We start from the raw sequence: 14,513 nt of genomic DNA on the forward strand, positions 1-14,513 counted from the left end.
AAAAGCCTCACCCTGGAGGCTAGACAGCTGCTTTCAGGCACCATCTTTGCTGCAATCGGAGACATTTTCAAAACAACACAATTGCAAGGAGTTTCTTGGAGTTTAAAAACTGATTAATAGAGCAAGTTGTGAGAGAGAAACATGTTTTACAGACATAAAATTATACTGAAACTATTCTTCAAGTGTCGTAAGCAAGAGAAGAAAAGCAACAGAGCTGATTTTTAATCAGAAACTTAACATGGAGCAGAATGGCAAGTACAAGAGAGCCTTGGGAAGCAGTAATGAGCTTTGAAAACTGCTGGCAATTGCTCTTGGGTTCCTCTTCACTACCCACGCAGCTTGTGTTGCTAACGGGAAAGGGCAGGAAAAGGATTCTGTATGAGATATACTCGGGTGAGTCAGGGGGGAGGGAAGCCTGTAGTGCTCCCAACTCAGGACACTGGAAGGTCTTTGAACAGCAGTGAGTTCAAACAATGTCACCGAAAAGAGGACAACAGTGGAGAAACTACTAGAAGGTGACGGCAGGTCATGGATGCGAGATGGTGCAGTTCTAGAGTTGGAAAGTGAGAATTAACCAAAATACATTCTTAGGAGTTCGCATAGGTATCCAGACTAATAAGCTGGTGAGTCAAAATGCAGATGTGGTCAGGGAATGTAGAGAAAAGGCTACGTGTAGCACAAGGCAAGCCTGAAACTAGTTGGAAAAACTAACCACATTAAAAGCAGCCAGGGGCATAAATTGCTGTGAGGCAGATGGGAAAAATGAGCATGCTTGCTTTCCTCTTTATTCCCAACACTTGTGCAGTGAGGCACAGGCCAACTGCTGTCTGACAGCTTCTTTGCAGAAACTAATTGGTCTGTAATTGTCTGTCATGCAGAAGCCTGAGGTCTCAGCGATCCTTTTGCCGAGGCAGGTATCCTGCGCTGTAGGAACTCTGTCCAAGTGCCAGAGTTAACCACTGGTGTGAGCAGGGCAGAAGCTGGGCTCCATGCTGGACAGGTGAAGACTCTCTCTTGAGCTTTACTTTTTTCCTCCCTCTTCGTGCCCTCTCCCCCTCAAGGGAACCCTCTCCCCCTAATTACCCTCAAGGCTTTCCTGTTCCCTGTGAAAAACCTACTGGTTTTGGCTCTTTTGGACCTTTCAGTCTTTATTGGGACAAGGAGGTAGCTTCTCCTGGGCCAGGCCAGCAGTTCCCCAGTGGCCCCCTGGGGCCACCAGAGCACTGGAGGCAGCTGCCCTTTACCTCCCCTTGCTCCCGAGAGCAGGCATTGGTGCAAGCCGCTCTGTGTTCCTCCTGCTTCCTCCAGCCCACCGCTTCCACTGTCTCCCCTTGGGACACACCAGCCTAACTGCTGCACCCACCTTGTCTGCCTACCCTTTTGCACACCAAAACCTTGCTGCAGAACAAGGTGGCGGTTCTGTCCTTGGGGCAAGGTGGCTAGCAAAAATAAAAACATGTACCTCTGCAACATTGCTTTTGAAGATGGAAAAAAAAGGGCAGCTGGTAAATCACAGCTTTTTCATTTGCAACTCTGCAAGTCTGTCATTCTTCTTTTAAGGCTGCAATTAATTAGACACTCACTTGTCCTTTCTCTCAGAAGGCGGCCTCTCCCCTTCCTTTGCCTTTTTAAATACATTTCCCAGTGTTATTTCACGTAGAAATAACAAAAGCTGTGCACACGTCCGAAGTTCCTGGGACGGTGAGCCACGACTTTGGCTGTCACAAGGCAGCCCTCAGTAAAACCTGACAAAGCTCTGGGTTTGGAACTACTCTGTCTTTATCGCCTTTGCCTATTCATCAAGGTAGCCCAACATCCAATTTAGTTCAGCAGCTTAGTAGAGGGAAGTCATTTAAAAAACTTCAAGGGCAAGGAAATCAGCATTTTGATCAGAGGAGTCCACTGTGCAGTGAGAGCCAAAGTACATTCAGCCCTCTACACCCCCCCAAGATAAAACAAATTAGTTGCATGTTTGACAGTCATCTGTGATAGCAGCAGGTAAAATAACACAGCACGTGCACGTTTCCAGTAGTCGTACACCTTCTGCTTACTTGCAATTCAAAGAGGACAAAAATAATGAAAACATAAATCATAGCTGAAGGTCAGAGGCATGAGTGGCTGAAAGCCGTAGCCAAAGGCGTATCAAGTGGTATCACCAGGCTCCTTTCCCACGTTCAACAACAACGGGGTTTAGCGCAGTGGTTTTGGCCGGACCTTGATCTCATTATAAACACTCCTGGGCTCTCAGCTGCACCAACTTGAAAATGAAAGCTGAACCAAGTTCTGATGTTGTTTGCTCCTCCAACACAGGCTAGGAACAATACTAATCACCTACAGAAATTCAAATATTTAGACAAACCAGACTCCGATGAGTTAGGCTATTTCAAGGTGGTGTCAAGCATATATTTAGCTCAAGTAATGGCATTAAGTACTCCCCTGATTCAGCTTCACGTTCAAGTTAAACACAACTCTGAACATATTTGCTTTCATGAATAAGCCTCCAACCCAAGTTCTGTGAAGATTTCAGGCTGCTGCTTCTTTTAGCAAAAATAGCCTGAGTTGGCCTAGATTCCCCCCTCTTCCACGCTTTACTTTCAGCAACTGTGTGATTTGTACAAAAACCCGTTACAAAAATATGCAAAGTACAAATTACATATAAAACCCCACCACATACTAGTTCAGGCAGTCATAGTGAACATAGTTTTTTGGTGAATTAAGGTTTATCTGAAACTGTCAGGGAACGTCAGCAAGCACAGAATTTTCTCTGTGCTACACAGAATCAACTCTGTTACAGAAGGTACAGGGCTGGAAACCCTGTTGAGGCCAGTAGAACTCCTCCTTTAAGCAGCATTCCAGTTTACCCCTTTCCAATTCAGCTGCTCCGACCGTGTCAGGAAGAACGCTGATGGGACATGTGAAGTAAAATATTATTCATACAACGCGCTGTGATGACACAATGCAAAACCCATTTAATTACAGACACCGTTCACAGCGTGCACTTTGCACCTCGCCCTCAGCACCCATTAATTACATGTGACCCTGGGTAGCGAGACATCACATTTCCCATTTTTCCTCCCTTGAAAGCATCAACAACAAAACACTTTCCCTTCACAAAGTGACTCTGAACATTTTGTGCATATTTTATAGCAAACATCAGAAGGATTACCAAACCAACTGGTCAGATTAATAAAATAATATTCTTAGTGGTGTATTACAAAAGAAATGTGCAAGAGTTCCTCCGAGCTCAAAGTACAATACTTAGCGTTAATGAGAATACTTGCATAAAGCACATCCTAATCATTTTGCCATTTTCCAGTTAAGGGAGGATATCAGGAAATCTTAAGGCGAAACATTCCTTTTTCCGCAAAACAGGCTCTTAGCAGTTTCTCCCTAACATAATGTGCACGCAACAGCATATTGTCGATTTAAAAAAATATTTAATGCTGCCAAAAAGTATAAAAATACAGTAAGAATGGCAGTACAAAACAAAATATTTCCTGATTTATTTCTTTTACATCTTTCTACATTAATACAGGCATTATAAAAACACAAGACGGCAAATTATTTTTGCTTTGCAAAGTAGCACGCTGCTGGTGGTCTTCATCCCCTCGATGCACTTTATGCTGTAAACAGATAACTGAGGTCTTCTTGGTACTTAACAGACCTCACTTTTTGTTCCCGAAGAGGGGGTCATGTCTCGCTTTGCATGTCAATAATTTGCAGTTTATAGCTGCAGAATATTCACAAGTCTTGAAGGCTTAGGTGTCGGTCAGTCTCGGCCTGCGACATACAATGCAGAAGAAAGTCACCGATTCAGTACACAGTACGGAAAAGAAAAAAAAAAAACAAACAAAAAAAGAGAGAAATCAGAACAGGCAGCATGTTTGCAACTCACTATAAACACCAAACCGCTTCTCATGCATTCCCTGCAGCAACTACCCACTATCGTTTGCCTGCAGCAAGCACTCGTGGAAAGCCGTTGCTTTTTCAGAAGGTATTTCCATGTTACAGTACAAGGCACACGCTTGCTGGAGAGCATCACGTACAGGTCTCAGTCCAGCAAACCACTTACTCGTGCATTTACCCACAAGCACTGCGGAAGTCTTCTCGGGCCTTAGCGGGACTACAGAAGGCTGCATCTCAAAACACTAACGTCCTCTCTCATGGCTCTGTAGGCCAATCCTGGCACAGCGGCATGGGAATAAGCATTTCTAGCAAAGATTTCTTGTAGTGAGGAAGACATCCCAACACTGGACATTTTGTTCTTGGGGAAGGTAAGGCTCTACGCCGAGGAACACAGAAAAAGACCTTGGCGTTTACAGCACCAAATATCCAAGCTGCTACAAGTGAAACGCTTCTAAGTTCTGCGAGCACTACACTGATGCATGAAGCAGCTTGCTTTGATCAGTTAAGACACATTAAAAAAATTCTTCCAAGTATTTATCCTTCCAATTTAAATAAAGACTCAGACAGAGACGCAATTTTGAACACATTTATTTTTTTTACATAAAAATGAAAGACTGACCTACAACTTTGGGGGAAAACAAAAAAGCCCAGAAGACTACTGTGTGTTACGTCAACTTTGCAAATGTCATCCTCTGACTTAAGCCTCTTGGCCATGCAGAAGACTTCCTCTTTTGTCATCATTAATTTAGTTTCTTGTGCAGTCCTCAAGGGTCTCAGGTTTAACTATAATGCCAAACAGCAAACTAAAGAATTTGGTTAACATTCATTACACTTAAAGCTAGCCAGGCCTTTTAATCGCCTGCACAATCCAATCACACATGCATACACATTTACACCTCTTCCCTTCTCAGTGGGATATAAACTGATGTCAGTAAACCATTTTACTCGAGGTTTAACGGAACAAGCTAAGTTTCACTTGCAACATCTGACCTCCATAAAATAAATCTGTAAGTTTTTTCAAATCGCTATTTCACGCTGAATTCAATTATTTTACTTAATACATTTCAAGAAAAATACAGAAGTACCGTCACTCTAAGTGGACTGTCCCTGCACCAAGAACATAAACAGAAAACCTAAAGGACTAATTCTGAATTTGCAAACCCCTTGCAATGGAGGTCCATGTGTTTGTTAGGTTTTTTTTGTTTTGTTTTGGTTTTTTTTTTTGTTTTTTTTTTTTTGTTTTGGGTTGGTTGGTTGTTTTTTTTTTTAATAAAACATGCATTCTTTGTACAGAAGTGTTCATCTGAGAGTCAAACATTGTTTAATCAAATTCAAAGCAGCCCACTATGCATCAAATACTTATACTGACATACTTGCAGAACAGAGGGAAAAACCCAACACGGTAACACTTTGAATCAAGTGCAACAGCAATTTAGAGGCAGCACAGGACCAGCCAGCAGCTTGCCAGAAATTGGAGTGGGGGGGAAGCAGGAGAGGGGTCAGAAGGCACAGCCTTCACTTCTCTTACTCTTTTTTTAAGCATTTCCTACGACAGAGGTCACTGGGATCAACAGTTCTTCATTTTAGCCCATATTTGTTCCTACTTAACATCCAAGTTGTGCAAAACTGCTGCAAGTTAAAGTGTCACAAGGGCTCAGTTTGCAGTAAAGAAAACAAGCCTCCCCCAGATTTTGGTTTTTAAGGATTACGGACAGACCAGGAAAAAAAAAAATAAATAAGGATGTGTTTTATCCACATGATCTCCTGGAATGTACTAAGGGATCTAATGTTTCATTTCCCTTCTACGCCCATACTGTCATGGGCAATTCACTGTACAAAGTAGTTTTGTCCAAGACTTGTGTTGGTTCGTGGTCCTTAAATTACTAACAGTTAAGACTCTCGACATAGTTACAATCATGTAACCAAACAAAATTTTTTTACAGATCAACTCTTGAATGTGCAAGTCCTGCTTTATTGCATCAAGAAGGGAACAGAGTGTGAGATGATGCAAGATGGCACCCTCCTGCCCTGCCCCACCCAGAAAAGAGGAATGCCCGCTCAGGGTCCAGAGAACAAAAAACCCAGGATTTATAAGATGGATTCAGGGAAAAATTCAGCTGATAACTTGACAAGACACAGTCAGAGCTCAGTGTCTGTAGGATACTGGTGGCCCAGAAAAATCCTTCTCGTGCAAACAGAAAGGTGATAAATGACAGTATGATTTCAGTGAAGGTTTTGTCAGCACTTTTTCCTTAGCTGCTTTGAAGTATTTAGAATAAAATTTGGACTATTTCTGTTATAAAAGCATTTAATTACATTCCATGTGTTTTTCCATAGCCAAAATATCTTTTCTAAGGCACATACGTTTAAACCTACTATCAGTTATAGCTGATACTGGAAAACCTGTCTTCCCAATTTAAAGAAAAAAAAGAATCTTTTGCCAAGCCTCTTGCTGGCTAAAAGAATTACTGCGGTTGTAACAACTAGGAAATGTCTTAATACACGTAAGCTGCCTGCCTATACTGTGTCACAGCAATCAGCAAATCATTTTGCTATTAGAGCTGCATAGCTGGTCAGTAATGCCACAGGACAAATGATCTTGTTTTGCTGACAGACAATTTCCCAAATTCAGAACTCTATGTTCTAAGAAACTACACTTGTTTTCCTTATCTGGACCCTTAAACATTTCTTTATTATATAAACAGCATAGTCCAAAATAGTATTAGCTGTTGTGAAATGAGAATTTCAAAGAGTAAACTCAACTTAGCTTTGCGTAGTAAATGTCAGACTCTTTGGGCCCCATGCCCGGTATGTTACTACTAAGCTTGAATGTACTGGAAACCTTTCAAGTTAACTCCTTTGGATAAGGAGCAAAGTAATTATCTAGCTCTTTTAGTATTTTTCAGCAGTAAATCCAAGAAGTGCTTTACAAAAGGAGGGGGGGGGGAGAAACCCGCCCAAGAACCCCATACCCAACAGAAAACAACCAAGGTAGGAAAATGGAGGGAGAAAACACGACTTCTCTGAAGTCACCCAACAAGGCAATGCTTGAATAAATAAAATCCAGACTTCAAAGTGCAGTCCAATACTACATATCATTAGGTTTTAACTTGAATGACAGCAAGCTACATACAGCCACATACGATCTCTGTAGTCAAAGAGAATTTAAAGGACCAAAAGTGATTTGTGTTGAACTACTACTTAGAAAGTGTTATCGTCCAACTACTGGAAAGGGAGTGCTTAATTTTAAAGTGACTGTAGCGTAGGCATTCCCAAAATATTAGTCATTAAGTGTTTTAAGTCATGCCTCTTGAATACAGTGCCGGGGAACCTGAAAAGCAATTCTAGATTTTGTTAAGTTACAGAAGTGGCTCCTACAGCTGAACCTACTGGGTACAGGAGAATACTACCAACGTTTGTTTGTACAAATACAACCACCCTTGCAAGTCCAACTACAGGTTCCTTTGATGTGCTTTCTACACCTATTACTGATGAACGAATTTTATTCTTTCTAGCAATTAAAATCTATAGACACACAAAGCATTATGTTTCACATTTAATGGAATGTCAGAACTTTAACAATGTTGGCCTTCAAACAGTAGTTGAAGTCTGAATACATAAATCAATTTAACAGTATGCTTTTCAGTGGGGGCTAAGTTCTCAAAAGCCTTAAAAACCCCTCAAATTTCCAAGCCTTACTTAAATAATGAAAACTACAAAAAAAATAAATAAGGAATGCAAATTAACAGAGTAGGAATTGGAAAGTGCTTCATCAGACCCCTAGCTGCTCATATCATAAATTTGAGAGTCAAAATATGGGGAATGGTTGCACTATTATTTTCATGCACAGATTATAATTACATTTAGTTTCAAAATCAATTTCTTTTTGGTCAGAAATTTGTACAAACTGAGCTTTTAAAAGTACAGTGAACTACAAAAAGATTAAATATGCAATTATAAAATATATTTATCCTAGGTCATAAGAATATAAAATGTTTATGTTCATGTCACTAGTTCATTACACATTACACACATTTAAGGATAACTTCTTTGCATTAATAATGTAAATGATACAACACTGTTTATTGCTTATGTCAGGCATGTAAATTTAAATCCAGACAGCCTTCAGTAGCTAAACCTCTGTGGTTCAGGGTTTGCTTAAGATCCGGTAGAACACCATTTAAAAAATTGTATAAACAGTTGCAGCAAGTTTGTACCTGCTCATATAAACAAAAAAAACCCATCAACTCTGTTGGGGGGCAGCAGTTCATTTGTGTAAGTACCTGTAGTGGAAAGTCCTGAGATGTTGACAGGGGATCAAGTTTACATCACTTCTCTATTGTATGTAACAGTCTGTACCCATTCCAGGTGTAAGGAGTTTACTGCGTTAAGTCACACCCCTAGTCATTAACTTGCAGCAAAATTAGCTGCTGGAGCAGACAGGCTTACTGTTTACTTACAAGGAATGTTCTTGAAAATACATTTTCCAGCAAGAATAAGCGCCAACTAAAATCAGTGTACCAAACCCAATCTTAGTGAGAATAGGTTTCCAATATAACCACCTTTTTCTTTTTCTTTCAGTCTCATTTAGCTTCTGCTTCATCTGCTGCAGCTTCTGTGCTGTATTAGCTTTTCTATCCTCTCGCAGTCGTTTTCGAACGGTACTTAAAGAAAAAAAGGGGGGGTGTGTAAATATTAAATTGTAGAACAGGAAAAAAGGCTGTTAAAATATTAAAACAAACCTCTTCCCAACACACTCCCAATAGTTAATCAACCCACCAGTAGCATATGGCAGCAGTACATAAAATCTAAACCAAGCAATCTGTATTCTGTTTTAACAACCTTGATGTGGACAGTTTCAGGTCAGTGAAGCCCCAAGAAGTAAGTACATGACATACATACAAAGATGTAAGTGGTGCTTGACCTACATGTTCAACAGGGAACAGAATTAGCTTAATTATCGGAGCTTAGTCTTTCACAGCCATCAGTGCCCCATTTGGTGGCTGAGATTTTTTGCTGGAGGCTGCTCTTATATGCAGTGTCAGGTACTACGTGCAAACACTTATAGTATTTAAGCGTGTGCCTCCACTGCAGAATTCACACTAGCCTTGCTGATATATTGATCCTAACCTACTCATGTCTGCATGCAGATTTAATGCTGCTCGTCTTAGGCTCTAAACCAAATCTTCATCAAGGACACAGGCTAAAAATCAGTTATGTGTTGTTACACTATCAGGGCCACCTTGTAATTCTTGTCTCCAAAAGTATCCTCACAATCTCTAAGAAAGCATAACTGACACAAAAAACCACTTTGATTGTCCAAGTCCTAGCACACAAACACCATACTCACACCCATGCCCCCCCTCCTACTTGTAAGGGCTCCTTGAAACATCTACAGAATCACTGTCATTTTCTCTCAAAACACACATAAAGACATGGGAAGATAAAGTCATCAGTGCGTTCAGTAAGCCATCTGTTATTTCACAATTCCAGTCTATCTACGTTGAACTGCTGCATCTCATCTCAGACTGCAGCCCTTTGAGACAGACACTGCCTCCTCTGCACTGCATGGCTCGGCACAACCCACTCCAGTTTCTGGGTCCCTGGCTATGGATCCACATTTGGCTACTCTCGTGTGTGCAGGCCCAAGTGACACAGTGCTACGAAGCACAGCAGCTCAGATGGTAATTCCCACTACAGCAGCTCACAGCTGAGGCATTGCTACTCGTGAGGCAGAGAAACTCAACAGGGAAAGACAAATTAACGTGACACAGATAAACCAGAAATCTATTCACAGTGGTAGATTTAACATGAGCAGAGGGCAACGTATGGCTTCAATGATACCATTTCAATCACCATACAGAAAGTAGTAGGTGATAAAAACTTTCTGTTTCTGAGTTATCATATTTTTCCAAATAGGAGTGAGCATTGTATTTAAAAATCAGTATTGAACGATGTTGGGCACTTTTAGGACCTAATTCACACTGCACAATAGAGATCACAGACAGTCTGTAGGAAAACGCTTTCAAGCATGAGGTTTAGCCGCTTCAATTAGAGACATTTGTTTTTAATCTCTTGACCTTTAAACAATAAAACTTTATCACAAGGAATAATTGAAGTTGTATTTTAAAAATAATTCAATAAGACAGTCAAATACCACCTGTCATTCCCCTCTACTGAGGAAAGATCTTGAAGTTTTCTTATGATAAGAAAAGCATACAATAATTCAGCCTTTTAAGAAAGTGAACCTGCCTTCTAAACGGTTTCTGCATCTTGCCTACCTTTCAATGTTTCCATCTGTGATGTCTTGAACTTTAGTGGACAGGTCAGTATTTATTTTCTCCGTTTGATCTTTGTTCTCCAGGCCTATGCTGTTCCCATTGTATTTCTCTGTGGTTATTTTGGTTGGGTGTGGAGGAGACTGCTCAGAACTCGGCGCTTGGTCCTCCTTAGAAAGCTCCTTCCACCGTTTCTGTAAACAAGGAGAACGTATTTCAAACACTGCCCTAACACTGAAGGCCCTCTTTGCCCAAGATGTCTTCCAACAGAACAGTCACAGAAGCAGATTAAAGGAATTACTAGATCAAGGAAAAAAAAAATTGCTAGATGAAGAAATAAAGTTAGGTGAAGATGCATCTTCTCCAACGACAATCCCTTTTTGTATTTCTCCAGGATGATGCTACCGTGAAGGTATGAGGCCACTAACTCTGGGGTTTGTACTGTCCACAGTAGCTCCACAGTGAGGAAGCAACTTGTCTTGTACAGTCCTGCACTGTCCAGCACTTTCCATCTGCCGCTACTGTCTACATGCCTACGCTGTGCTGTTACCTTTCATGGCTCCAAAACACAGTAGGACCTTGTGTGCAAGAACTGCCTAAAGAGAGAGAACTGGAAAAATTTGTAATGCCCATGAAAAAAAATCCAACATTCTTTATGCCAAAGTTGTGGCCTACTATTTCACCTAGTGGTCCATCAGCCCAGAGATCTACTGCATCATAAAACAGATATTCACCTTGTTTTGAGAAGTAATCTGAAATGACATGGAAGGAAAAAAGAAAAAAAGATCAGAAGTAAAACTGGTTTGGTAGATCTCTGTCCTAATGGCTAACTGTCCTAACGATGAATAGTCTGAAGGATTTCTTGCAACAAAAATTTCATGCAGAAAAAAAACCTCAAAAGATAACAGGAAGGAAAAGAATCACCCCTAAAAACCAACCAGTTCTTTTCTCACACAAATCAGCCAGCCTATAAAGATACAGAATACCTTGGGGGGAAAAAAAAAATCCGTTACTTTTAAATGCCTATAAGAAAGATGAACTGAAAATTGACTCTTTGCAAAACAAGTGTTGGATTCTTGTCTGTCAAATAGATTCAAGACTGCTGGTCTAAACTAAATCTCAAACTCAGACAGTGATGTCATAAAAACCCAGCTACTTATAAATGAACTGCTGGCAGAATGAGCTTTAACAATGACCCGACTCCTCCATTGCACAGGAGCTTCCAGTGTAGATCTGAAATTCACAAAGGGAGTCTTCATGCACAAGAGCTTCACTCTCAGAGGTTTTCTTTGTTTTGTCTTAAACAAACAAACCCCAAAAAAGCAACAGCCACTAACAAATGGAAATCCACTTAGCAGCTCCCTCTTACTGTCACAGAAAAAGGCCTTTTGAAAGACATGTTTGTATCCATAAGAGACTTGCTGGCTAAGATAAATACTGATTCCATCTGGAGTGATAAGCCACACAGGAAGAACTGAAATCAGAGACAATTTTACTACTCTTGTCAAACAGAAGGAATTCCCCACCAAGAATTCTATTTTAAACATGTAATAACAATAGCTCAAGTGGCCGGTAATTTTAAGTTTAAATATCTATGACAAGACCACGTGAACGGCAGGACTGGTAAAATAATGTACAACTTAGAGCAGACAGACAAGGAGGATTGTGTTGCTAAATTACCTTTGCCGTTTTATGATAGTACCTGCAACTTTACAAAAAAGAACAACAAAAATATATCTCAGGAACTGAAGTATTACGCTGCGTCTTGTGAAATTATGTCTGGAAGAAACAAAGAAGTGAGGAAGTGACTAATTTGAGAAATACAATTGTCCTTAAAATTATAACCAAAATGCCCGTGTAGGGGAGCTAAGACTTAGGGCCTGTATTGTCTCTTGGAATGAATGGAGACAACAGAAACTGATATTAAGATGTTCAGTTGACAGAATCAGGTGCGTGTCAGGTACAGTTTTTGGATTCACAAGTTTCAGTACAAAATTATAATAGTCTTGTTCTCTGTCTGCAAAACACATCTATGGATCTAAGGAATTCAAACTTCTTTGTCCTTTGAAAGCCACAAATTTGTTTTCTAGAGACCACTCATTTCAACAGATTTTTTTGAAAGAGTGGTGGTAAGTTATTCTACTATGTTGTTGAAGCAATGTTAACTTATCTTTGTTACGAAAGAATTTTATAGAAACAAAAACTTCAGTCTTGTTCCACCTCACCCATTTTATACAGTGCAGTGCTGTAGTACAATTAGCAAGCAAGTAATTGTTTCAGCTACAGCACCATGCAGCGGCACACCAACCACACGCCTCTGCAGGGCTTCAGGGCAACCTAGGTGAGTGTATGATCCTTCCTTTCAGTCACAGGCAGAAATCCCAGAGGTGCTAAACAAGGGGAAGAGACTCCTCACCCCCCGATACAAGTGTTGCGGTTGCAGCCACTAGCTGTAAGCAAGTAAAGGTTCAAGTGTACGTTGTGTTTGTCTGCACAGTTTATAGTGACTTCCAACATCCATAGAGATGTCAGAGATGAACATTTGGGTAATGTTGTATTAGAGAAGCGTTCAATCACTTAATGCCCTCCCCATCACTAGCAGAGAGAATTAAACACCTCTCACACTCTGGACAGTACAACTGTTCCCTACGGGGGGAAAAAAATGATCTAGCTGACCTTGAAAGGAGAACTACTCCCGCCAATTGATTCTCTGCACATGACCCTGAGGCCTAAAGAGAAAAGCACTACGGACAACTGCCTGCACTGCAGAAAACTCTGGCTTAGGAAAGATCATCTGAACAATCATAACAAGAAAGAAAGAACAAATGAGAAGTGTGCCTTCTTAGGCATTCTCTTAGTATGAAGAAATAACACACTTAATAACTGACAAGCAGTATTCTGAGTTGACAATGCTCCCTTGTATCCAGAAACAAGAAATCCTGTGATCTAGATGGGCAAGTGTGGGAACCAGAGCTGCTCACAGCTTGGAGAATGGCTTTTGAAAAAACAAAGCAGGAAAATTATTAGAGAGAAGAATACTCTAATACCACCAGAAACAGCTTCCAGAAAATAAAGAGGCTAAATTGCTGTTAGTGTTAGGATGAGTCATGCAGTCTTCTAGGCATATGGTGCAGGTGTCAGACTAGCAGCACACTACCTAGGTGTTGATTAGTAGTTGTGCAAAATTATTTATTTATTTATACAGCAAGTCAAGAAACATTTGTCACAGAGAAGAATATGACAACTACCAGAACCACAGAAAAAAGGAAATGTGTTTATCTGCTTCATCCATGATTAAGAGATCAACAAAATAAAAAAGCCCTACCATATGAAAGCAGAATTAAGTCTGTTTCGCAGCCTCTCCTCCCAGTCCTCTCTCCCACCTAGCCCCAGCCGTTTAAAATAGCTGTAGCTACTGGTACATCTGCAAGCCACACTGATAAAATAGTGAGATTTGGTAATCTGTTTCCCCAAAAACTCCTTATATTCGGCTAGATTCTACTAACTATAACACAAATTTTAAAGGATATGAAAATATATAGCAAAGATCAAGAAATCCTGAAAAGATCCTTGCTATCTTTTCAAAGTGATACTGGGCATTACTTTTGGTTTTCAGTATTGAAGACATCGATTTAACCTTTTTTTTTTTTTTTAAAACATTAGTACAGACAAGTTATTTTTATATTTTATCTAAGAGGGGACAAATACCTAGGATTAAAAGTTTAGCTGATAGAAGGCCTGATCAGATAGCCTCTAATACCTTCTAGGCATCTGTTGAAAAAGGCAAATTATTTAAATCCCACAAAGTTACATGTTTTAAAAGACTTCAGAGCTCATTCTTATCTACTGTAAATATCTACTGATGTTTAAACATAAACATCAAACTGTTTATGTTTAAATACACGGAGCTAAACATTTACCTGTATAGTTGAATCACCCATTATAAATTTTGCTCCTTCTATTACAGCCATATATGAAAATCTTAGTTGATCAGGAGTCTGAATAAGTCCCATTCGGTATTTTCTCATATCCAGTAATACCTTCTTAATATCTACAGAAAATTGGTCTTTTTTCTCCATCTGTAAAGAAAGTTACATCGGAAGCATCATTGCTACTGATAAAGAGAAACAACATATAAAAAATAATTACAAGTAAAAATGAATCATAAATTTCAATCTAAAAATTAATTTCTTTATATTATGTTTCCATTAGTTATATATGAAATTAACATCTCAAATTATTTCTAAATTGTTTTTACAGGAAAAAAGTTAACCATCTAATGAAAGCTTATTATGAACAAATCAATGATCATGTATTAACCACATATAT

The 14,513-nt window shown here is 39.8% G+C and overlaps 1 protein-coding gene across 2 annotated transcripts in view; it reads right to left on the reverse strand.

Annotated features, from left to right (window-relative positions):
* Positions 1–2,414: 2,414 nt before the first annotated feature.
* The window catches only part of PTPN2 (protein tyrosine phosphatase non-receptor type 2), a 34,327-nt gene continuing 22,228 nt past the window's right edge, over positions 2,415–14,513 (reverse strand). Inside the window, exons 7-10 of one of the 2 annotated variants that reach the window (XM_072852785.1) lie at positions 14,105–14,263; positions 10,188–10,378; positions 8,469–8,570; positions 2,415–3,780 (exon numbers count right to left, since the gene is read on the reverse strand). In XM_072852785.1, the coding sequence (XP_072708886.1) occupies positions 3,759–3,780; positions 8,469–8,570; positions 10,188–10,378; positions 14,105–14,263 (474 nt within the window). In that variant the 3' untranslated portion in view covers positions 2,415–3,758. Of the gene's footprint in view, positions 3,781–7,449; positions 8,571–10,187; positions 10,379–14,104; positions 14,264–14,513 lie in introns of those variants that run through there. The other variant, XM_072852784.1, reaches the window with a different exon arrangement.

The sequence above is a fragment of the Ciconia boyciana genome, chromosome 2 (genome assembly GCF_034638445.1).
Source record: "Ciconia boyciana chromosome 2, ASM3463844v1, whole genome shotgun sequence".
Lineage (NCBI taxonomy): Eukaryota > Metazoa > Chordata > Aves > Ciconiiformes > Ciconiidae > Ciconia > Ciconia boyciana.